We start from the raw sequence: 25,582 nt of genomic DNA, 5'->3' as shown, positions 1-25,582 counted from the left end.
TTAGGAATAATGGAAGAGGTAGAAGTTTCTGAAAACAAATTTTATCTGCTTTATAATTTGACCTAGGCTTTCCTTTGCTTTTGCCTTTTGGCCCAAGTGCTCTCATTGTTACACAGTAATGTAATTTGGTACCTTAGTAATGGAGATAGTATGTCCCCTGGCTGGTAAGCTCAGACCCCAAGAGGCTTTTTTTTTCATTCCTCATTCTTTCAAGAGTGTTTATAAGCCTAATTGAAGTCTTGGCACAGGGTAGCAAGGCATCAGCCAGTGATAAGATGGCAGACTGTTGCTTATTCACCCCTAATAAATATCTAGGGGTGAGTTGTTTTGCCAAACAGCACTTAGCATGCCTATTCTCCCTACCCTGTCCCAGTGCTTATTCAAGATTCATTTCCAAAATGGTCACTAGAGTTGATAAAGAACCCTAGTAAGTTTCAGAAGTTAATCTCATTCATTCACCTTTTAAAAAGTAGAAATTGAGACTCTAGTGACATTATTAACCTTTTGTTTGCATGGATAGTGAAAATCATGCCCACATAGAAGATGGCCTACTTTCATGGTCTGTTAAAATTCTCACTTTTTCCAACAGAGTCCTTAATATTGAAATCCATATGCTTTGTTTTTACTCGTCCTCCGTGGTTTCAGAACACTTTACATTCAGCTGGCACATGAATGAATGAATGGACTACTGTTTGAGATGGAAACCAGTACATATATGAATAAGAAAATGACATTTAGTTTGCATGAATGCAAAGTCCACCATTGTCCATTTTATTTCAGTTGGATAGTGTCATTTTTTTATTCTTCAACTTCTCTTTCAACTCCTCTCACTTACACGCCCACCCCCACTTACAGCCAAGAGGCTTGTGTCAGGAAATGTGTTTTGGCCTCAGTTACTGCTTTAGGCCCCAGGAGTATAAAGGAAAATCTGGATGCATAGGAATTTCCTAAGAAATACTCCTAATTTGGTTGGGAAGACAGATGAGCACAGTGTGGCCTGCCGAGTGCTGTGAGCTGCTGTGAGAGTGGCATGATCACGATCCTGTGGGGACTGGAGGAAGACCCTTTCAAACTTGCACTGGGAGTGTCAGGGAAGGTGACACTCGGGCTGAGATTTAAAGGATAAGTAAGAGACATTTAGGTGAAGAATAGAGCAGGTGAACCAGGCAAGGAAAGCTGGAAAAGATCACAGTGTGATCTAGGGTTCATAAGTCCTGTTATTTAATCAAAGAGGAGACTTCCCGTGTGAGAATGACAGCAAGGAAGGTTAATGGGAGAAAGGGAGGAAGGGAGGGGCCCCGTCATTAAGGCTGTTGGGATGCCAGGCTAAGGAAACGTTTTTCATATAGAAAGTTGTAGAGAGATGATAAAAGCTGGGAAGTGACCTACTCTTTATTAGGGAGACTCTTCTGGCAGCTGTGTGGCAAATTAAAGACAGGTGGTTGCAAAACGGATGCTGAGAGATGTGCAAGGTAGATGTTGCCATAAACCTGGGGCGAGGTGATGGGCTGCATGGGTAGACAAGGGGCAGATCACGGATTGGTGGGTGAAAGGTGAAGGAGAGGCCAGAGTCTAAGATGTGGGGCAGCTGGCTGAATTTGGTGTCATTCACTGAGAGGAGATAAGTTGTGTGAGTGGGGAAGGCAGGGAGCTTATCTTGAGCACGTGTTTTTAAGATGCCAGTGGGAATGGGGCAAACACTGGGCTTTATAGCTAGGGAGCTCAGCAGAACTGTCTGGGCTGAAGACAGGAGTTGTAAGTCATCACCTGATATTTGAAGTATGAAGCCACGTTAGGTCACCCCTAATGGTGTGCAGAATTCTCTACCATCTTGAAATGTAGCATAAGGGTCAGTTAGTTGAATCTGTCTTTGCCACTTTTACTCGGCAAGAGAATTCTTGAAAACTGATTAGAGCTAAAGGCCACTAGGAAATGGCAGCAAATCTTCCTGACTATGTAAACTGGGCATCTGAGGAGCTAACTTTTCTTCTCCACTAAATACAGTCTCTTTTCATGTTTAAAGAGAAAGCATAAAAAAAAAGAGATTGTTTATATATCTTCATAATCATGTAGGATGACGTGGGTGCTCTGTAGCAAAATGTTACTGCTTGGCATTATGTGGGGTCGTGCTCATCACCTCGCATGCGCCAGAGTCCGAATGTCTCAGGCTGTCTGCTGCTGTCAGGAGGAAAGTAGTTTCCAAGCTTTATTTTCTGGGGAAGAATCTTAAACATCCTTTTAGCCAGTTCTGTGAACTGAAAGTGATTCAAGCCATGGCCTGAAGTTAAGACCAAAGAGGTCAGATGTTAATGATTTATGAAATGATTGTATTTCTCTGTGGGGACATAGTTTTCGCAGATAAGGAAAACTGTGTGTGTGTGTGTGTGTGTGTGTGTGTGTGTGTGTGTGTGTGTGTGTGTTAATGTTGTTTGTCATGTATGGTGAAGAGAATTTCTCTAGTATTGACATCACTCATATTTCACATGATATAGAACCTCACAGAAAGGGCTGAAAGAGGTTCTTTACTTGGCTGGGTAAGAAAGTTTTTGACAGTTGTACAGTGTGGAAAAGTGGCCCATAGTTTATGACCAGACCTGGCTTCGGAGGAGACCAAGGACAAAAGTTATAACATATGGAACTTATTTGAGAAGTAATTCCTGGCCATGACTAAGAGCCTGTGCTCCAATGCCTGGGAAAGTTTAAAAGGAAATCTTTGCAAAATAAATTATATCTCTTGTTTGCTAAATTGTAGGACTTAGATAACTTTTGGGTACTCATGGACTTCTGAAATTCTATATTAAAGCTCTGAAGGTTTCTCTTTTAATTATTTTTTCCTGGTTTTATTTTTAACAACACAGTGATTCAATTTGTTGGTTTATTTAATTAAGGGATTATTTATTTCAAAAGATTATTTTCTCTTCCCCTAACCCCCAGAGGTCCTTAAAATATTCACATTAAGCAGTCACTACAGGGATAGTTTATAGGAATGATATACTCTGTGTGTGTTAGCTTCTGATACTTTTTTTTTTAACTGTACTAGTTCCAATTACAATGTTTCCTGTGTTTATTTATATCAAGATAGGATGTGACATAAACAGCCCAGTAAGTGTTGTACTAGGGAAAGTGGACTAGGAAAAGCAGCACTGTTATGGTTGTTTCAGAAAGATAATACCTCCCTCCCTCTTTTTTTATTTCCCAAACTTTAATTGTGTATGTGGGAGAAACGCTCCTATTTTAAGTTAGTAATTGCTATAATCTCTTCCTAATCTTCTCTGTGTCCATGCCGATTCTTACCTCACCATTACATTGTTCAACTAAGCATTTCATAAGCCAAGAAAAATCATTATTACTCAACTCAGCTTGACTTTTTATCACACATAAATATTGCATCAGCACAACAGTGAAACTGTTTGAGGATGCAATCAAAACTACATATCACTTTTCAAAAAAAATTTATAATAGGGAGAATATCTACGTTTTAAGATTTAGAGATTAGAAAATAAAAACTCACCCCATCACTCTAATCTACAACTATTTTGCTTGTTGGTTTGTTTTCACTTTATTTTTTTTATGAGAGCCATACTCACATTTCATCTAATTTGTTTGGGGGAAGGACTTATGTTTGGTCCTGCAGTGTATTTTTTATTGCCTGATAGTGTTGTGATTGATATAGTAGAGCATTAGGAATATGGACCCTAAGTCAGGCTGCCTGAATTTATGTTTGTGGGCGTGGGCCAATTACTTAGCCTCTATAGGTCTCTTTTCCTTTTTTTTTTTTTTAATTCAGTGAGAGAAGAGGAAGCAGAGAAACAGACTCCCCAATGTGCCTCAACCAGGATTCACCCAGCATGCCCACTAGAAGCTGATGCTCTGCCCATCTAGGGCATTGCTCCATTACTCAGCAACTGAGCTCTTCTTAGCGCCTGAGGCAGAGGCCATGGAGCCATCCTCAGCGCCTGGGACCAACTCACTCCAATTGAGAGAGAGGGAAAGGGAAAGAGAGGGGGGGGAGAAGTAGAGAAGCAGATGGGTGCTTTTCCTGTGTGCCCTAAGTGAGACTGAAACCTGGGACATCCACCTGCTGGGCCGACTCTCTACCACTGAGTCAACCAACTGGAGCCTGGGGTCTCCTTTCTTTATCTGAAAAATAGGGATAATAATAGTACCTTTTTGGTAGAGCTGTTGTAAGGATTCAAAGAGAACTCTCTTGGCTCATAGTAAGTGTTCAGTAATTGTTGTTATGTGTCTATTACTCTGCAATCTATTTCTCCACTTACCTGATGGGAGTGACTTGTTTGCTTTTCTCCTCCTAGGTTTCAGACCTGTTATTCTATAACTTACTCCCCTACCCTAGACCCCTTTCTCGGGTGCCACCTAAAATCTAACAGAGCCGCCATATCATTTTTTTTCTAATTTCCAGTTCAACACAGCCATGAAATGAATCTTCAAAAAAAAAAGGGGTAGGGGCCTGACCTGTGGTGGCGCAGTGATAAAGCGTTGACCTGGAAATGCTGAGGTCGCCGGTTCAAAACCCTGGGCTTGCCTGGTCAAGGCACATATGGGAGTTGATGCTTCCTGTGCCTCCCCCTGTGCTCTCTCTATCTCTGCCTCCCTCTCTCTCTCCCCTCTCTCTCTAATAAAAATGAATAAATTAAAAATCTAAAAAAGTAAATAAATAAAAAAAAGAGTAGGGAAAATTTGGAAGCTGATTGGTATCTCTTTTGAGGGATTACTGTTCTTTTCACTGATATTGGTCAGCCCTTTGTAAAGTTTGGTTTGAAGTGCAATAGTATATATATATATATTTTCCCCAAACCAATTTATAAGTAAAGAACTTTGCGTGACGATAAAATGTCATTGTAAATTATAGTGTTTTTTTTTGTGTGTGTGGTTTTTTTGTTTGTTTTTTTCTGAAGTTGGAAATGGGGAGGCAGTCTGACAGACTCTCGCATGTGCCCGACCGGGATCCACCCGGCATGCCCACCAGGGACGATGCTCTGCCCATCCAGGGTGTCACTCTGTTGCAACCAGAGCCTTTCCAGCGCCTGAGCCCTCAGCACCCGGGCCAACTTTGCTCCAATTGAGCCTTGGCTGCTGAGGGGAAGAGAGAGACAGAGAGGAAGGAGAGGGGGAGGGGTGGAGAAGCAGATGGGCGCTTCTCCTGTGTGCCCTGGCCAGGAATTGAACCCGGGACTCCTGCACGCCAGGCCAATGCTCTACCACTGAGCCAACCGGCCAGGGCTATAGTTTTTTTTATGACTGACTTTTTTCCTAAAAATAATATCAATAGGCTAAGCTTCATGTTGCTACCAATATAGATATATTTATACATTGCTACCTACATTATACCAGATATATCAGAGGATATATTACAGAAATACTTTCCTTATTTAAAAAAATATTTAGTTTCCTATAAGTAGGTTGCCATATTCCGTAATGTTATGAATAACAGTATTTGGTACAGTAACTCATTTTAGGCACTCATTATATGGCTATCAGAAATAACTTTACTTGTCAGTTTAGTGATGGTTTGTGGATGTCTGTATGTCAGGGCACTTTGTCAGTGACTATTAAAAAATCAGTAAGACACTATTTTTACCTTTACAGGCTAGAAAGATAGATATTTAAATAAATAACACTCAGCATGTGCACTGTCAGTCTCGTTAGCAAGAGACATTTATAGCCAACATTTTTTGCTCATTCAGTCTCCAGTTTCAGCTGCAGAATCCTTCTCAACCCCGGCAGCACAGCAACCTGCTGTGACTCAGGCTTGGGAGGCGAAAACTGTTTATCATCAGTGACAGAGTACAAGTTTGTTCAGGGCGTTGCTGCAGAAGGCCACACATGTAAAATCCTAGCTTGTTGTAAAAGTAAGTTTCAGTGTAAAAAAGTAGAAATGAGTTTCATCTTTTGTGTGTTAGGAAAGACATAATAACCTGGAAATTGTAAAATACCACAGATACATGTTTAGAGAGATGCTTTAATAACTAGCTAAAAGGAATCTTGTGAAGTTAGCACATTTTCCTACAGTTTGTAGTTTAATATTTGTGTCTTCCAAAAACATGTTTCTTTTTCTAAGCAGGGATGTGCTGGTAAAAAGTTAACTGCTGTCAAGCACTCAGATGTGTCTATGTATTTAACCCTGATTTGTAATGCCTGCTGATTTCCATGGTGTACATATTTCCTCCCCAGCTGATTTCCACCCCAGGTCACTCCCTGGAAGGAGGTTGGGAAGAGATGCCTGCCGTGGTTCAGGGGCACCAGGCGCCTGCTGCAGGACAATGATAGACCCTCAATGCATCTTCGTAATCATTCTTAATCACTTCCGAGACTAGCTAGGTCCCTCTCTACTTTGCTTGTGTGCATCTCTGTCCAGCCTCATTTGTTCTCCCTTCTTTCCTCTCCCCTCTCTTCCTCTTTCCTTCCATCCCATCCCCTTCATTGTAAAACTGCAATCAGCAATTTAAGAAATTGCATATACATTGAGATGTCTTAAATCTTTCTTAAGATTTTAACAATCTGCATTACATAAATATTGAATAAATATGATTAAAATACATTAACATTCAGCTATTAAAAGGTAATGGCTGTGAAATGACTGACTGGGAATTTAATGGATTTTCATTTTTTAATATAAATTCTCAAAGACTATTAGATGTTTGCTTAAATTCACAAATGAAGAATTTAAAACAGATGAGTGATTTTAATTTCTCTCCTAAGATATATTTAGTATTGAATACCAACAAGGGTAGAAGAATATTAGCAAGAAGAAATAGCATTAAAAGGGAGGGGGAGAAAAACATCAAATTACATAAACTACCTTTCCTTGAAGCTCTCTCCACCTGTCCTCACACATAAAGGTACTGTGATCCCTCAAAGCTAGGAGGTAACACCTGGAAAGAAATCTCTTGAGGCCATAATTGACTCAGCTGATGATATCTAGTGTTTCTGATATTTGAGGTTTGGGAAGGGGACATATATTTTCATTAGAATGAGAACATTGATTTACACGGGAAAGCTGTGTAATGGGGAAGTTTTGGGCCATCTCTTATAGTGTTAACAAACATGTGAGCATCGCTGGAACCTCATAGCAATGCCACAGAGGTATACAAGTTCAGCAGAGCTGGATTTCCTGAGAATTTCCAAAGGTAGAGGCCTGATGAAGTAGCATCAACAGTATCTTTGCAAAATTCAGGAGTTGATTAATTAATTTGTTGAAAGAACTGAGTTTGTAGCATTTATTATATCTTTGGAGCCTGTATTCTCAAAGGTAGATTTAACTTTAACATCTTTTTGTATGACCTTTGAGGTAAGACAGCCACATATTCCATAAAAGTGCTTTGCTAAATATATACTTTTTGGTCAAAATCGATAGCAAAGTATAAATATTTGTCACAGGAATATATGTTCAGAATGTTGGGGAGTGAGTAATTTTAGTAGCTTTTAAGATGTCAACTCTAATTTGACCCTTTACATGTCTTGTGATTTATAGTTGAAAAGCAGCTTTACCTTTTTATATTTTGGCTGATTTTTTAAAAAGTCTTTATTATTTTAGAAGATAAACAAGTGAACAAATAGTAATCAGGGTGGCAATAGTAGATATAAGTGTGTGAGGAGGCAAGGTATGGTTATAGCTGGTGTTTGCAAATGTTTTCCACAATGCTTGGATGATTTATAAATATTCTTAGTTAAGCCTCTTATTAGAGATTGCTGGGTAGAAGAAATGAAGCAAATGTAGTTCAAGAACAACAAATAAGCAGAAATAAATAGCTTACCTTTCTGGTTCAAATAACAGCATTCAGAGAATTTTATTTGGAGTAACCTGGAAGGTGTGACATTATTAGATCACAATGGATTATGTGAAATTTTGCAATTTAGCCCCTCCTCTATTTCTCAGATAGAGTCTGTGAAAATGGCCAATTCCTTCTTGGATGAATGCTTTCCTCTTCGGAGTATCGATGGTTTTATTAAAAAATAGCAAACTTTTTATTCAGGACAGCTGTAAGCTCTAGGAGCAGATGATTGCTCACTGTTTGCCCTGGTAGCCACCTGTTCCGTTGACAAAGCCTTGATACCTGATGTGTGCTGCTGAGATTTCACTCCTGTGCTGCGTGACTGCAGGAGCTACTGCGTATGTCATTTTATTTTTATTTATTTATTTTATTTTTTAAAACAGCTTAGTCACTTTTTTTTAACATTTTTTAAAATTTATTTATTCATTTTAGAGGAGAGAGAGAGAGAGAGAGAGAGAGAAGGGGGGAGGAACAGGAAGCTTCAACTCCCATATGTGCCTTGACCAGGCAAGCCCAAGGTTTTGAACCGGCGACCTCAGCATTCCAGGTCAATGCTTTATCCACTGCACCACCACAGGTCAGGCCGCGTACGTCATTTTAAAGAATGATATTTACATGGAAATTGGCCTGCTCAAAAGAATGTATTTAACAGGAAGCAAGTACAACTTTATATTGAGAAGATCTTAGGATCATTATGCATAAAACTTAAATTTTAACCTTTGTTAACAGGTTATGAGATAAAGGCACATTATCATCTTCCTTATACAGAAAGGGAAACTGGGACTTGGAGAGTTTGTGTACCCTCAAGATTGGACAGTCGTCAGGGTGCAAGCTAACAATTAAGTTCAAACTAGTGTACTCTCCTGGAAAATGTGCTACTTATACTTACTTATCTCCTGAAATAAAAGAAGGGATCATATAGCACCATTCTTCAAAAACTTAAATTTCTTTTCCTGATATAGTCCCATAAGAAAATTATTTTTACTGGTAAAGGTAAAGAAAAGATGAAAATATTATTAAATTTAAATAAGAATTGGATCTAAACCTATGAGGTCTAATGGAGTAGGGTTCATAAGGATCACTGGTTTAATAAGTAGAATCAAAACACTCCATATAGAAGTAGCAAGGGACATTCAAAGTAGAAATCAAATGGAAGACTGTGGTACCCAGATAACCATACATAGCATTTTTCTTAAAAGATAAAGACATGTTTTTTTGGAGTAATTTGCTCACATTAAATGATCTAAAATACAATGTACTTAGTCTTTGACTTTGTATTACTTATTATATGAAGGTCTTGTTTATATGTCCATCCTCCATAGTTTATGTGAGTTTTGGCTTTTGAATTCTAGTTTAAAAGAACTGTGGGTTTACAGATCTAGAAATGACTGTGTCTTGCATAGCTGTGGAGAGTTACCCTGACCACTGTTCAGGAAGGAGCCTCAGGTGAGCCTTACACCATTTGCCATAACTTCATCCTGGGAAATGTTTGGTAGGAAGGAACAGGGACGGGTTGGAACAAGGCAGAGGAGAGTATTTGCCTATAATCCCCAAATGAGTACTCTGATCTGATTTTCCCACTTGCAAAATACAATAGGAAAATGATATGTTCTTGGCCTGGCCAGATAGCCCAGTTTAGCTAAAGCGTCATCCTGATATGTCAAGGTTACAGGTTCGGTCCCCAGTCAGGGCATATATTATACAAGAATCACCCAACGAATCCATGGATAAATGGAACAAGAACTTGATACTTTTCTCTTTCTTTCCCTCCCTCCCTCCCTTCCTTCTTTTTCCCTCTGTCTCTCTTTCTTCTTCCCTCTCTCCCTTCCTTCCTCCATTTCTTTCTCTCTCTTTCTCTTTCACCTTCTCTCTCTCAAAAAAAGTCAACAAATTAAAAGAAATGATCTGTTCTTATTTCAGAGACTTTTTATTGGTATCTTCTGTATTGATTAGGTTCAATTTACTTATTACAACCTTTGTGATCCTTCCACTTTCAACAAGAAATTATTTTTGCAGTGAGCTGTACCATCTGTATAGTTCTGTAATTCATGTGTTCTGTTGTAGCTGTCTCAAACAGTTGCTTTAGATAGCACTGCAGAATATTATTAAATCTTCTCTTCAAAACTTTAGAGTCCTTTGGTACTTTGTTTTTGTTGTTGTTTTGTTTTACTTTGAAAGTTTGAGGTGCCGAGTTGTAATTTTTTTTTTTTTACAGAAACAGAGAGAGTGAGATAGAGGGATAGACAGGGACAGACAGACAGGAACGAAGAGATGAGAAGCATCAATTATTAGTTTTTCTTTGTGCATTGCAATACCTTAATTGTTCATTGATTGCTTTCTCATATGTGCCTTGACCACGGGCTTTCAGCAGACCCTTGCTCAAGTCAGCGACCTTGGGTCCAAGCTGGTGAGCTTTTGCTCAAACCAGATGAGCCCTCGCTCAAGCTGGTGACCTTGGGGTCTCGAACCTGGGTCTTCCGCATCCCAATCCAATGCTCTATCCACTGCGCCACCGCCTGGTCAGGCCCAAGTTGTAATCTTAATATCCTGGTGCTATTGAGTTGTTGCCGATAATGGGACACTGTAATCGTTGATTAATGGTGAGCTGTGGCTGGCACAGACACTAGAACCAACACTTGGAAAGGGGCAAGGAAGTAAAAGTATGAGGTGAATTCCTTTCAGATTTCTTTTAGTGCATTGCCATGCACTTTGTTGATTCTCAGCAGTGAACAACAAGCACTGAAAATTCCTATAGAATAGCACTTGAAAATTCATGGTCTATAGAAAATTATAATTTATGTATACTTAGAGGGGGAAAAATGCAAACATGTTTGGAGAATCATTTGTCTAACCACATCAAAACATTTCTGACCATTAGTTTTGAGTGATTTATGAGCACTCCCTTATGGCTATTTATTAGAACCACTTGAAATGGCAAAAGAAAAATGACAGGAAAATGAATGGCCCGATTTAATGTAATGCACCCACAGTTAAAGTGTGTCTACCAGCCAATGAAGTATTGGAAACCATTAGCCAATATTAAATTTGCTTCTCTGCTATAGAAAATAAGTGAAATAGCTGGTAATTACTTTTGATCCATAATTTAAAGGTGTTTAAACCCAAGGTTTAGGTAATGGTTAAAAGTTGTAAAATAGTTAATAAGATAATTGCATCTTAATTGCCAAAATATGACCTTTTCAACAACTTATATGATCAGTATTTAGGGAGAGTAGTACTAAAATTGCTTTTGTATTTTTCCTAAAGCATCTTAAGTAAGGGTCATTCAAAGTAACACATTCCAGAAATATTATGGGATCTTGAATCCCTGAACTCCGTGACTTTATTTTCTCCGCAGTGTTACCTTTTAGAAGAAGTTTTATCAAGTTTTTTGTGCAAATTTGGGGAGAAAGAGTTCTACCAGAGCCAAAATTGCATTTCTGTAGATTAATAAAAAAACAAACAAAAAAACAGCAGCAGCAAAAAAACAACAACCAAAAAAAACCTTGTGAAAATTAAATCACCAAATTGCACCCTGATTCAAATTTTTAATTGTGGGTTCCACTTATGTGTGTCATTTTCCTTTATTTTTCAGTAGCAACAATAAGCCTTTTAAACCTATAAAAATGTAAACCACCTTCTTTATGTTACACTTGAATTACTCCAAAGTTGAAGAATTGCATCCACGTGACCGAGCAGTGTGTAGGGTGAAAGGTATGCGGTCCCTGGGGTATGTGCCAGATGCAGCCAAACTGGGTTGTAAATCCACTTTGTGCCCTGTGAGTGTTGCCATTCCCATTTTAATCTCTTGAAGTTAGACTCACATATTGTGAACAGCAGTCCATTGGCTGCACACAAAGGGGTCATCATATTTCAGATGTAGAACCACAGATGTGTTACAGTGGTTTATGGAAAAATTAGCTTCCTAGTTAATTACTATTGTAGATGGGTACTCTGGATGGGAACTGTTCTGTTACATTAATTGGGATTTTATTTTCTGCCTTTGAGTAACCACATTTTAAATCACCTCGGGGAGTTCTAAGACTGCTTGTGATAATTCTGAACACATAGACATGATGAGTTCAGTGAGGAAGCAAACATTTATTGAAAGTCTGTTATATGCCAAATGCTTGTTATTTGTAAAAATATTTTTTCCTTTAATTTTTATAAAATCCTTAAGAGATATAGGGGTGAAGACACTGAATCTTAGTGATTTTGGTGCTGAGATTCCCGTGGAACTGGGTCGAACCTGAACACTAACACTCAATATATTCCAGATGATTTTTAAATGTTGAACGTCATTACTCACATAAAATTACCTTTAATCTCGATATTGTGAAGAGCTTTGCGTAGTACTTGGTACATAGGAAACACTCGGTAAATCATATCTATTGTTATCTATCATTCTTGTGTGTGTTTCCCTCCCCTCCTTCCTCATTCTTCTGTTTATTACCTCTGGGACTTATTTTTTTATTCTTTCCGTTTTACATTAATAGAATGAGAAGGGGGGAAGAAAGAGAAAAAATATGAGCAAATCTGAAAACAAAAGAAAAACTAAAATACAAAGAATACAGATAGGAAATATTGTAATGCTTGCTCCTAGGATAGTTGTTAATGATCCCAATTTGATATATCTCCCCAGGTTTTATTTTATTTTCAGCTTCTATTTAGATAACAGCAGCCTAAGGCATTTGTCAAAGATTTAAACTACTACATATGAATGTGGGTGCCAATGTCTTAGTATACTTATCTACTCCTTTTCTTAATCTTTCTCATCCCAATAAAAACCAATTCATTCTTATTCATTAGTTTTGTTTTGAGGTGAGATATTCTGCCAAGGTGGTTCTTAGAGTCTTCCCATGGCATCAAACTAATAGTTCCAAAGTAAAATGCGTTGTCTTAAATTACTTCTCCACCAAACATACCCTCTATCTCAGGGGTCCCCAAACTATGGCCCGCGGGCAGCATGCGGCCCCCTGAGGCCATTTATCCGGCCCCCGCCGCACTTTCGGAAGGGGTACCTCTTTCATTGGTGGTCAGTCAGAGGAGCATAGTTCCCATTGAAATACTGGTCAGTTTGTCGATTTAAATTTACTTGTTCTTTATTTTAAATATTGTATTTGTTCCCATTTTGTTTTTTTTACTTTAAAATAAGATATGTGCAGTGTGCATAGGGATTTGTTCATAGTTTTTTTTATAGTCCGGCCCTCCAATGGTCTGAGGGACAGAGAACTGGCCCGCTGTGTAAAAAGTTTGGGGACCCCTGCTCTATCTCTTTACCCTAGTTCTTAATATGGTGCCAAAGTTTCAAGTGCCTGGGGCAGAAACCTTGGTGCCACTTTTAATTCCTTTCTCTTGGTTCTCCAAAAAAAAAACCAACAAAAAAAAAAACCCACTGTCTCTGCCATTCCCTACCACTCATCTGTCAACACTGTGGACACCTGTTCTAGTTCCTCATCACTTCCAACTTGAGCTTCTTCCCCAGCTTCTCCATTGGCAAAGTATGTCTTCCTTTCTTCCTTTTCAAAGCATCCTACGTGTTACTGGCTTCCTAAAACAAGTTCCTGTAACATTAAAAAAAAAATCCTCTGTTTAGAAGCCAACAGCATTCTATATTCAGGCTGCTTTGCCCTATGATGGGTATACTTCAACCTTTTCTTACTTATTCCAATTGCATTAACTACTAATAATGTATACCTCTTCCCTCCAGTTAGAGAATGTTCTTATTTATATTATTTAATAATAAGAATATATTACTTCTGTGGAGCCTGCTTTGTGCCAGAACTGTTGGACATGCTTCACATTCATTCTGCTATTCTCAGTTTTAAAATGTTAAATGAGGGCCTGTAACAGGTCAGTGCCCTCACAATTCTGACTGATTCTATGATTGCTTAATAAATGCCCTCTCTCTCCGCTGCACCCCCTTCCCTCATGCTGTGCTTAGTTCTCTCTTTTTGCCTTTATTTATGGTGTTCTTTGTTCCTAGAATGATTTTCCCTTTTGGTGTATCCAGTTCACATCCGCTATCCAGATACTACATCTACTCATTGAGTTCTCATGGATCTTTCTGTTATAAGTAGTTCAGCATAGTTAACCATGTGACTCCTTACAATGTAGTCAGTTTTGTCTTTCACGTTTTTCCAAAAATTTTAACAATGTTTTACAAGCATCAAATGCTTGTTGAATGAACACATTCCCCCCTTCTCAAGTATACGTTAACTTTCTGGAAGGTTTGGCCAAGCCTTGACTTTTTCCCATTCCTGCAGATTTCAGACGTGGGCTTGGCGCACATATAAATACCTAGTGACCGGATGTGGGAGAGTCCAAGCCATCTGTCTTTTGGAACAGTCATGGGAAAATTTCTTTGTACACTGTGCACGTCGATACACATCAACACAAAGGGGAAACATAGTAGATTCAGAGATAGCAGTGTGTCTACTAGGTAAATAAAGAATGAGATGCATTATCTATGTTTATTTGGAGATAGTAAAAGCTATAAAATTTGAGCAATTACTATATGTAAGGCAGTGAGCTAAGTATTTTATATTCATTATTTTAGTTCTTAGAGCCCAATTATTGGGTAGACAGGCAGCAGATGCTCAGAAGAGTCACATTGCTTCTTATAAGCATCAGAACCTAGTTTAAACCCAGGCATTTTTTTATTTTATTTTAAATGCATGTCCTTCAGTGTTATACTGTATATCATCTTAATCAGCCTCATTGTTGGAGTTTTCACCCCTTGAGAAATAGCTCCCTGTTGAAGTTAACTTGTTTCCAGCATAAACATTCAGTAAACCTTAGCCTTTATATTTACTATTTTTCCAAATTACACTAAAGTGTTCATGACATTGTCATTTCTCCTTATGCAAACTGAACTTGAAAGGCAGAACCGGCTCTTTATTATGTCTGTGAAATCTGGATGTGGTGTGTGTATGTGAGTATGTTTATATGTATTTGGGCTCCCATGAGAGCAAAAGGATTTAGAGAATGAGAATGAAAAGTGAGCTACTTTGCTACTGTTTCCAGTCATCTCCCTCCAATAAGGGGCCTGCACGGTGTGTCTGGAGGGATGCTGGTGGAGCTCACAGAGGGGAATGAGGTGGTGGGTGTCGGAGGTGTTCACAGATAGCTCCGCAGAGGTATCCAGACACCTCAGTTTTGAGGAAGAATCTTGAACTATTGATCTACTTTGTGTGTTTTTAAAGCACAGGATGTTAGGTTGTCTTTTTAAGGTTGTGTCATCACATTTTTCTGCAAATTGCAGAATGACAGAATCATGGAAGGCATTAATACTGTAATTTTATTTTTCTTTGTACTGTCTCAGTGCATTTAGATTCTTGAATTTAAGAAATTAAAGTTGACTAGAAAATAACCACTTTAGTGTAAATAATTAAAAATAAACCCTTTTATTGTACTTTTAAATTTTTGATATAATTTTGGACTTACAGAGAAGTTATAAGAATAATATAAGGAAACAGAGAAATATATTACAATTTTTTTTTTATCTTAGCATTTGGTAATTATATAATAGATCATGTTGTTGCCAAAATGATAGAAAAAATTTTGTTAATGGGGCCTGCTCTCTCCGCACCCCAAGCTTCATTGAGATGTAATTGACATATAACAGTGTGTCAACTTATGGGGTTCACGTTGATTTGATCCTTTTATACACTGCAAAGTGATTGCCACCATGGCATTAGCTAACACCTTCATTCTGTCACATAATTTCCATTTCTTTTTGTGGTGAGACATTCAAGATTCTACATTTAATTTCAGTGCTTTCTAAATGATTTTTTAAAATCAAGATTTCCTTCCAGCATAATGTTCTCTTAGAAATGTTTATCTTGCCCTGCCGGATAGCTCTGTAGGTTAGAACATCGTCCCACAACACAGATCCCTGGTCAGGAACGGATTGATGTTCCTGTCTCTTTTTGGCTCTCTCTCTTCCTCTCTCTAAAATCAACAAAATAAACATGGTTTTTAAAAAAAGAAAGAAATGTTTGTCTCCTTATGTTCAGTTCCTGGCCCCTGTACCTGGAATCCTCTCACAATGTTTTTACATATCAATATTAAAAGATTTATGTTTTGAAGTTTTAGGGAAATTCCTGTTTGGAGCTGGGGCTAAAAATATATTGAAAAGAAATTAGATACTTATTTTAGTAGGGTTGGAAATAGGAGAACCTTCAAGCAGATCCCAAGTGTAAGGATTCTAATGAAATAGGAAAAAGAACAAGCTTATTTTATTTTGCAGTTATGCAATTTTAACATTCTGATAGTAAAATGGAAGAACTTTTATATGCATCAGTAAAAAATGATTCTTAAATTGACTACATTAAAACAATGTAATTAAATGTATTTGTATATTTAATATTTAATATGCTTATTTCTTAGTTGTAGCTTAAAATAAGAAATTTAAATATTTAAACTAAGTTCTTATCACATGTACTTGTTTTCACATTATTGTTAGGATCAAGTGACATAATTTGTGAGAGCAACTTAATTATAAAATAGAAAAAAGCTACATCATGCGAGGTGTTTTATTTCATTTATAGAAGTGAACAAGAGGGAAATAAGCTGTTTAAGTGAGGTGAATCAAGGAGCCATCTTTTATCAATATTTGTGTGAAATTATACAGAATTTAATGTGAACAAGAGGGAAATAAGCTGTTTAAGTAAGGTGAATAAAGGAGCCATCTTTTATCAATATTTGTGTGAAATTATACAGAATTTAATATATTTGCATTTTTAATTTCAGATTCAAAACGCTAATGATGTATTAATTGCGCCACTTGAGAAATTTCGAAAAGAACAGATAGGTGCAGCAAAAGTAAGTGTTTCACTTTATTATTCTCCAGATATTCTCCTGGTAATTAAAGATGACATAATTTCAGATGTTAATGTTTTTGGAATTAGAATGACCTTTTAAAAAATTCTGTACGTAATTTTAAACTTTTACTCTGAGCCTATTAGAAAGACCAGAATTCTTTTAAACATAAAAGATCTTCTTCAACTGAACAGAGAAAAAGTCAGCCTAAGTGATTTTTTTCTATCCCCACAATTGTAGGAAATTAACTATTTTAAAAAGGGTGGAGTTATGATAAAATTATGATTAATTATGGCAAAATTTGTTCCTACCACCTATAAAATAAAAATTGTGCACAGGGTATGTTGAAAATTCAGGCAGTTATTATAAAAGAACTTTTATTAGTTACTGTATGTTTTTTCATTGTTAATGAAGACGTGTTTGTGGGAAAACATTAGACATGTTTGTCAAGCCTTTGTATTAATGTTTAGTTGATTATGTACCAGTTTAAAGTTTCCCTGAGCCTGATATTTTCTGAAGTTTACTTGCATCTTTTTTCTTAGGTGTACATTTTAACTACCTCCACGACATTATGTAAGGACATAAAATTTAGAGCTTCCAAAACAGAACTCCTCATCCCTCCTTGCCCATCTTTTCTCTGTGTTGGTTTTCTATCTGGTCAGTGACAAACTCCTTCTCCATTTGAGCAGTACTATCCATTCTTTCCTCCTCTTCTGTCAGAAATTCTGAAATAACATTGTAGCTGGTCTCCGTACTCCCATCCTGATCTGTTATCAAATCTTCCCATCTTTGTCATTCTTCGATGGTGAAACCTTTCAATTGTTTTCCTCGAGAGACAGCTAATCCTGATATGAAAGTTCCCCACACTGGCCCGTTTGCTGCGTTTCAGGACACCTCCCTCATCAGGCGCTGTTGTCTGCTCATCAGTCTTTGTCCATGGCCCAACCTTTTATTCTCTCCCTGGGATATTTCCTACCCTTCTCTTGTTAAAGTCTTGCTAGCTCTCCATGGCTTATCATCCAGCAGCAGGAAGAAGCCTTCCTGATACAGACCTTTCCTCATTTGTTCCTCTTCTAGAATTGATTTCTTTTTCTCTCATAGAATTCAGTACTCCTTATGCTTATATCCTGTAAAAAGCTATCACAGTCTGCTTTTTTTTGTACTCTTCTGAACAGTCTGCTTTAAATTAGTTTTATGTACCTGTCTCCACCAATTATGAATAATTATCAAGCCAAAGACTAAGTTGGGACCCCTGTTTGTGTTAACTAATGCAGCAAATATTTATCAAAGTCAGGGTTGGACTACTTGTGGCAATCATGGTGTTTAGGACTCAGGGATCCAGCTATAAACAAGACAGACATGCTCTCTGCACTTGTGTCCCTTTATTATCTTTTGTGGAAAACAGACACCAGAGTAATTGCACATACACTGAGGATTGTGATCTTGAAGTGCAGGGAGCTTCATGAGAGTATAATTAATGGAGCTGCCCTTGTCCCGAGAACCAGAAATGGCTTCTGGAGGAGATATTGGTTAAGCAGAGCAATCAAGGATGAGAAAGAACTAGCTCAATGTTGGCATATAGGGCTGGAAAAGGCAGAACCGCCCATACATACTTAAAGAAGGAACAGAGTGGGTATGGCTCAAGGCCTTGAAGGAGGGAAGTGGCTGGCATTTTAAAGAAAAAGGATCTCATGTGTTTGAAGTATAGAGGGCTGGGGCTTGTAGGACATGTGCACTGATTTGTTAATGTTTCACAGTTTTTATTCCTTATTTTAAGGGCCAAAGAAAAGTTGGAAGTCGAGGAGTGATACTAGATTCACATTTTAAAATAATACTGTAGTTGCATGTCATGAATGAAGCAGAGGAGAACAAGACTGCTTTTGTGGAAACAAGTTTGGGGGCCATAGCATAGTGAGTGTCTTTAGGTTCAGGTGACAGTGGCTGTGGGGACAGTGTAGTTCAGGGGTAAAATGGAAAGGGGTAGGAAATGGGTTACGTATTGAGAAGTGAGGAACAGGACGTTGCAGAGGTGACTCCCTGGATCTGGGTGTATAATTGGGCAGCATTGAAGCCACTTCCTGAGATAGGCGATATTTGTATTTTGATGCAAGGATGATGATTTTGGCTTTTATACATAATGAACCCAAGGTCCCTCTAAGACACTGAAGTGGAAATGCTGAGTTGGCAGGTGTGTAATCAGCTCTGAGTTAGAAATATATCTTTGGGAATTACTGTTCTGTAGGTGGTAATGGCATCCATGGGTGGGGGGGCAGAATAGGTTTCACTGTGAAAGAAGAGTGAGAAAAGAACCCTATCCTATATAATCTGAGAGCTCTCAACATTTGATGTTTGGGGAGAGAAATATAAGTCAGGTAAAAAGACTGAGAAGCAGAGGGCAGAAGAAGAAAGAACAAGAATGTCGTATTTCAGAGCAAGGAAGAGTCTTTTCAGGAGTAAAAATAGCTGATCTTTCCTGACATCCATATTGCAGGGGTTTTCACTGAACTATTAATCTGTGACCTGATTAAGTTCGCAAAGCCACCTGTGATGTGAGTAAGGGTGTTGTTACACTTGCTTCACAGCCAGGACCACGATGCATGAGGGCCACTAGATCACAGAGCTGGGAGGTCAGACTGTGGAGCTAAAACCAAGCCTTTCTACTTCACAGCCTTGATTTACAGCATTTTACTTCATCAAGTTAAAAAGCTTTGGGAAAAAAAATGATTTTTTTTTCTAGTGCAGGATATGACAGGTTTTCTGGCCCATCTAAAATACTGAATTTCATTTGTATATGGATTATTCTTACATAAAGTTTTAAATTAGCTACAGTTGTATGAGGAATGATGCCCATTTTATTTTTTAAACATCTTCCTTGCTGGACAGACCAACAGAGAACACACAGTAGTGTGTTCCACCCGTGCCTGCTCATGAGAGGGTTCAACCTGTGGGGCAATGAATTCAAATGGAATCTTGAGCATAGAGATTATTGCACTTGGTCTTTTGGTGGTGGTGATTCTGTGTATTTTATCTGTCTGATGCTTTTAATATCAAATTGTTTCTAAGTTTCCAAATAGTCTTTTTTTTTTTTTTGTAAAGTGAATTAAAAAACCAGGCATTCTCTTTCAAAATAAACATTTGAGTCAGTTTCCTTTCTTTTGCTATTGCAAAAACATCATGGTAGGAATAGAAGTCCTTGAAGGAGTTCATTTTCTTTTCTGTTGCTTTACACCCTATGTTACTTAGGTATTTTCTTACTTGGTAAATAAAGTTAATTCTACAAATGACACTCTGCCGCTTTTCACCGTCTTTTATGTAGATGTTTCCCACAAGTGCGTTCAGGCCGATGAGCCAGCTGGAAGGCAGGAGTGTCTTATTAAGCGCAGAATCTTCCAATGCAGTCAGCAACCTCCGTAGCTCAGTCCAAGTGGAAAACGCTGAGTCAAAGCGGCCCTCTCCTCACCACCAGTCACTCCTATTTAATTGGAGTGGATAAAGTCCATGGAAAGCAGGCATTTCCTTTGTTGTGTGCTCTATGGCACTTTGAGACACCTGATACTTTGCTATGGAAAGTGAGGCCCTGAGTGAGTTACAGTTGTGGGAAGAAAGCACCAGGAGTCTGTGAGAGGCATTAGAAAAGGTTAACGGCGGGTCATTGACCTCAAGGACAGAGGAGATGGGTCCTGCTTTTGGAATAGCTAAAGATTAGAAGAATTATCTATAAACAGTTGTCAAGAATGTGTTTGTTTAAAGGTTCTTAGTTTAATGGTATTTGCAGAATGGAATTGTATTGCGGGCCTGGCACGTTATGTATGTCTGAGTGCAGAATTGAATGTTTGTGTCTTTAATTTGCCTTGATACACTGCTGCGTAGGTTTTCAGAACTTTTAATACTAAGTAGAATTTTCATGATATGACTATATCTAGGGCATCATTATAATAGAGCAGGATGAATTAAATCTGTTTGTACACTTTTTGTATAAATTGACAGCTACATTTCACTGACTATATTGGAAAAATCCTTTCCCCCAGAGAGAATCAATTGTAAGTCATATCTATACTTTCTATAATTGTTTCTACACAAACTGACTTTTACCAAATACTTGACGGGGAAGTGTGTGTATATGTATACGGTAAACATCTGTGTATTATATGTTTTAAGAGCTGGACTGACTCTCAGGAGGCCAAGCACTCATGTCCCACGTATAAAGAGATTGGGCATCTATCTATCTGGTGGCACAGTGAGGGCTAGAACATAATTCCTCAGACCAGTGTCCACCTAAGAATGTCTAAAAGTGTAGAGAACTTTTAGGAGTTTATTTGAACCCAGCAGTATCTGAAATGCTTCCCGGAATGACAGTCTGCACTTTCTTTCATCCTTTTGTAACTCAGGCGAGAAAGTAAGGCAGAGTACATGGAGGTGGGTAAAAGCAAAGGTCTGTGACTGGCTTACAGGATAGTTAACAGGATTATGTGCTCTTTTGAGGGTGATTCTACTTCTGAAGTGTTTAAAAGAGGGGCATTTAAAAGGCGTGATAATCTTTTTTATAGGCCTGGGGCATGGCTACCCACCATTACCTGCCCAGTGAGGAGTTTATGATCGGATCATCCTGTGAGGTTACTCTTGGTCAGATTTATGACGGCACCCTGTTTCCATCCACACCAACTGTCTTTCAACTCCTTCAGGCTACTCTTTAGAATACTCTTTTGGGAGATAGTTTATTTTCTTTACCTGTAGCAAACAAATGATTTAGTGAAATATAATTATTACAAGGTTTCAAATGTGTGCAAGCCTGCCCACTTTGAATCAAGTGATTTTTTTTTTTTTTTTTTTTTTTTACAGAGGCAGAGAGAGTCAAGGGAGAGGGATAGATAGGGACAAACAGACAGGAACAGAGAGAGAGAAATGAGAAGCATTAATCATCAATTATTCATTGCAACACCTTAGTTGTTCATTGATTGCTTTCTCATATGTGCCTTGACCGTGGGCCTTCAGCAGACAGAGTAACCCTTTGCTCCAGCCAGCAACCTTGGGTTCAAGCTGGTGAGCTTTGCTCAAAATAGATGAGCCCACGCTCAAGCTAACGAACTCGGGGTCTCAAACCTGGGTCATCCTCATCCCAGTCCGACGCTCTAGCCACTGCGCCACCACCTGGTCAGGCAAATCAAGTGAATTTAATATATTTTCCTTGATTTAAAAATCCCCACCTCACAGTAGGGACTCAATACTGATTGGTTTCATTAGTGATAAAAGAGAGTCGAGAAATATTGCTCACAAAAGATAAGTTTTTATTTCTATGGGAAATGTTTTTCAAGACTGGTTTTCACTTTTAATTAGACCTTAATATAAATCATATAAACATTCCTCTATGGTTTAAATACAAAACTAAACAATATAATATAGTCATTTTCAAAATAGAACTGGAGTCTCTTTACATTGATTTCATGTTGAAGACGGTGATAGAACCTGATGATTCTTGTCCCTTTGTCTGTCTATCAGAGTTTGGTTCTGTCATTAAACATTTATTTATTATTTTGAAATATATCTATTTTAGCATTTGGTATTTCAAAATTCTATGGAGAATTGTCATGTTTTTTAATTAATTCCTGATATAGCTTTAGATTTCTTTCCTTTATATGAAGAATGGCTGGACTCTAATTTGTTGTCTCAGATATACAAATGGTTTAGAGAGATTTTATAAGGATTACAGATGCTGTACTTATTCCTAATTATAACATTTTTGTCAATGAACTGAGTTATTTATCTAACTTTATGGTAATACTTTGGAATCATGATGAGAACCATCCCAAATAATATAGTTTATAGGGCCAGACTATGGATTGAGGTCACTGTATTTCTCCTATTGTCAGCAAGTACTAAGAGAATTGCCAGGGTCTGTTTTTCATGTCCTGCTGACAGCCACTCGCTGAGCCTCTGTCGCCTGGTCAGATGCTCTCTGGCAAGGACTGTATTTGGGACTAAATTTTCTGGGCAAACTATAAACCATTTTATAGTTGTTTTGAAACTACTTGTAATTCCCTTTATTGTACATTCAGTTGGTAGAACCTATTATGTTATACAGAGTTGCAGAATTACTGATTTTTGTTACTTGATCTTTTAAGCAGTAATAATATTACCCTTTAGAATGGATAACCAAGTACTGCCCTAAGCACTTTAAATGTAAACTCATTTAATCCTCACAACCAACATATTAGTTAAGAAAACTATTCAATTCAAGAAGAAACTGAGGTGCAGAAAGGCTGAGTAAATGGGCTGAGGTCACCTGACTAGTGAGGTGTAGAGTCAGGTTTTAAATAGAAATGGGATAAAGCCTGCAGAGTTCTTTAGTAGCAGCACCACATGTTCGGTGCTCAAGTGATATTTATTCATTTTAAGAAAATTCTCAAACGAGGAAAATAGGCTAGTTAGCTCATTTGGACAGTAAGATAGTGTCTTGTAGTTATTTAAGAGCAAGTTCTATAGCTGGGGTCCCCAAACTACGGCCCGCGGGCTGCATGCGGCCCCCTGAGGCCATTTATCTAGCCCCTGCTGCACTTCCGGAAGGGGCACCTCTTTCATTGGTGGTCAGTGAGAGGAGCATAAGATGCATCCGCATCCTGTGCTCCTGGAGTACTGTATGTGACAGTGCCGCAAAGCGTGGTATCACTCACATACAGTACTACTTCCGGTGATGTGGGACGCATGCATCACGGCTCCAGAAGTGCGTCATATCACTTGTTACGGCTAGCAGTGACAAATACGGAACTGGACATTGACCATCTCATTAGCCAAAAGCAGGTCCATAGTTCCCAGTGAAATACTGGTGGTCAGTTTGTTGATTTAAATTTACTTGCTCTTTATTTTAAATATTGTACTTGTTCCCATTTTGGGTTTTTTTTTTACTTTAAAATAAGGTATGTGCAGTGTGCATAGGGATTTGTTCATAGTTTTTTTTATAGTCCGGCCCTCCAATGGTCTGAGGGACAGTGAACTGGCCTCCCGTGTAAAAAGTTTGGGGACCCCTGTTCTATAGAGTCATACAAACTTGAGATCAAGACCTGGTGCTCAGTACTTATAGGAAATATAAACTTAGGTAAAAGGATTACCTCTTTAAAGCCTTAGTTTCCCCATCTGAAACATGGAGAAAATAATAGAACCGTTTTAGACTTGCTATGATAGTATGACATGACATGTCATAAATCGCTTAGCGTAATTTCTTCTACATAGTTAAACACTAACACATTAATCGCTTTTGTTTTATAATTAATAATGATTATTGATATTATATACTTTCTGTCAGTATTATCCAAAGTGTTGCAGTAAAAATAAGGTTATTGTTCAGTATGTAGGTTAGTTTGACTTATTTTGTTTCATGGACAGAGAGAGACAAAGCTGAGTTGATGATTAAATATCGATAAGTATAGTTCTCAAGGCTACCACGCAAGAGAGCATTAGATGAACATTACCAATAATTAATAATACTATACAATTTATGGATCACTAGTATTTAAAGCAGTCTTACAAAGTAGGCATTATCATCATTTTCATACACATAACTAATCCGAGACCCACCCACCCTCAAATTAAGTAGCATTGCTAACAACCCAGGGGTAGCTGAGTTCTCTAACCGGGACTCAACTCCAAGTCTTCTGACACCTACGTCAGTAATTTTGGCACCATGCCATACCTGCCTTCATGTAAACTTTTTGTAGTTTCTAGTGTGTTTTCACCCTCCTTACAGTATTTGTGTGGAGAGTATCAGCACTGTTTGACCTCACTGCTGTCACTAGAAAAACAAACCAGATCACATTCCCCAGGGACAGCACGTCGGCAGTGGGCTCTGTACTTGGCAAGTGGCGCCGTTCAGTGTCTCTGCATATTTCAAAAATTGCCAAGGTATCATGTTTTCGTGTACATTTCAAACCTTGCCACTTATAGGGAAAAGCTGAGCCTCCCATAGAGTTGGGAACCTGGGTAGGGACATAACCTGACAGCCAGTCTTCTGAACAATTTAAGTCAATTTATAAACATTATATCATTATATGTTAAATGTGTATGTGTGTTTACATACATATATAGATGATTCAAACATTGTTAACTGGTTACTGTGTGCTTATGTAGAAGGATAAACTCTGCTGTTCTAATTTGTTTTTAATAAATTATAGAGAAGATTATTACAATGTTCCCTCCAAATTATTCTTAGGTTGATGCCTGAAGACTAATACTTAGGAAATGTTTTAAGGCTCCTCAAAATGTGTATTTTTACAAAAGATCCTTATGCTAATTTTTAGATCAGTTTTTAAAAAGATTAATGCAATTTACAATATTATACATAAATTGTAATTGATGAAATGTAGTGGAGCCTCACTAATTGATTCCAAGACTGAGTGATATTGATAGTGAAAACTTGCTATACACTAAGATTATTATCATTTTTCAATGGTCAGCCTTCTTAGATAAGAATCAAGTCCTTTTTCTTGTAATAAAGTCTTCTGTAGCAAATCCAGTTACTTACATTTAACCTGGTGGAGGGAGATATTTTGACTAATAAAAAATTTCTTGGTCTCTTTCCTTTAATAGAGGCAACAGTGAGAAGTTCAAAAGCTCCACTTGGAGTATTCCACACAGCCGATTCCCCATGTAAACTTTGTATCTTCTCTAGAAAACTAGGTGGTTTCCTTGGTTCAAGAATTGGTGGTTTGTTTGTGTTTCTTTGTAGATACATCCTTTTCTCTACCACATCAGCGGGCTGCCCTACTATAGAAGAATGTTTTATGTCATAGTTAATCCTTCTAGATTGGTCCATTTCACGATATGTACTTTGGCTCTGAGCATTGCTATAACACATCACTATTTTTACTGACACCTTCCTTGTTCAAGATCATTGTCTTTTCAGTGGTCCCTGAAGTGGTTGGGAATCTTATCAATGATTCCTGCTTTTCAGAGTTAGATGTGTAGAAATAATCTGTAAC

The 25,582-nt window shown here is 38.0% G+C and overlaps 1 protein-coding gene across 1 annotated transcript in view; it reads left to right on the top strand.

Moving 5' to 3' along the window:
* ARHGAP42 (Rho GTPase activating protein 42) overlaps nucleotides 1-25,582 on the top strand; it is a 294,437-nt gene that overhangs the window by 156,266 nt on the left and 112,589 nt on the right. The window contains exon 4 of the mRNA XM_066248014.1: nucleotides 16,545-16,616. Coding sequence (XP_066104111.1) covers nucleotides 16,545-16,616 — 72 coding nt within the window. The remainder of the gene's footprint in view (nucleotides 1-16,544; nucleotides 16,617-25,582) is intronic.

The sequence above is a fragment of the Saccopteryx bilineata genome, chromosome 1 (genome assembly GCF_036850765.1).
Source record: "Saccopteryx bilineata isolate mSacBil1 chromosome 1, mSacBil1_pri_phased_curated, whole genome shotgun sequence".
Taxonomy (NCBI): Eukaryota; Metazoa; Chordata; class Mammalia; order Chiroptera; family Emballonuridae; genus Saccopteryx; species Saccopteryx bilineata.
The sequence above is the reverse complement of the archived record's forward strand: the minus strand, read 5'-3'. Positions and strand labels throughout refer to the sequence as shown.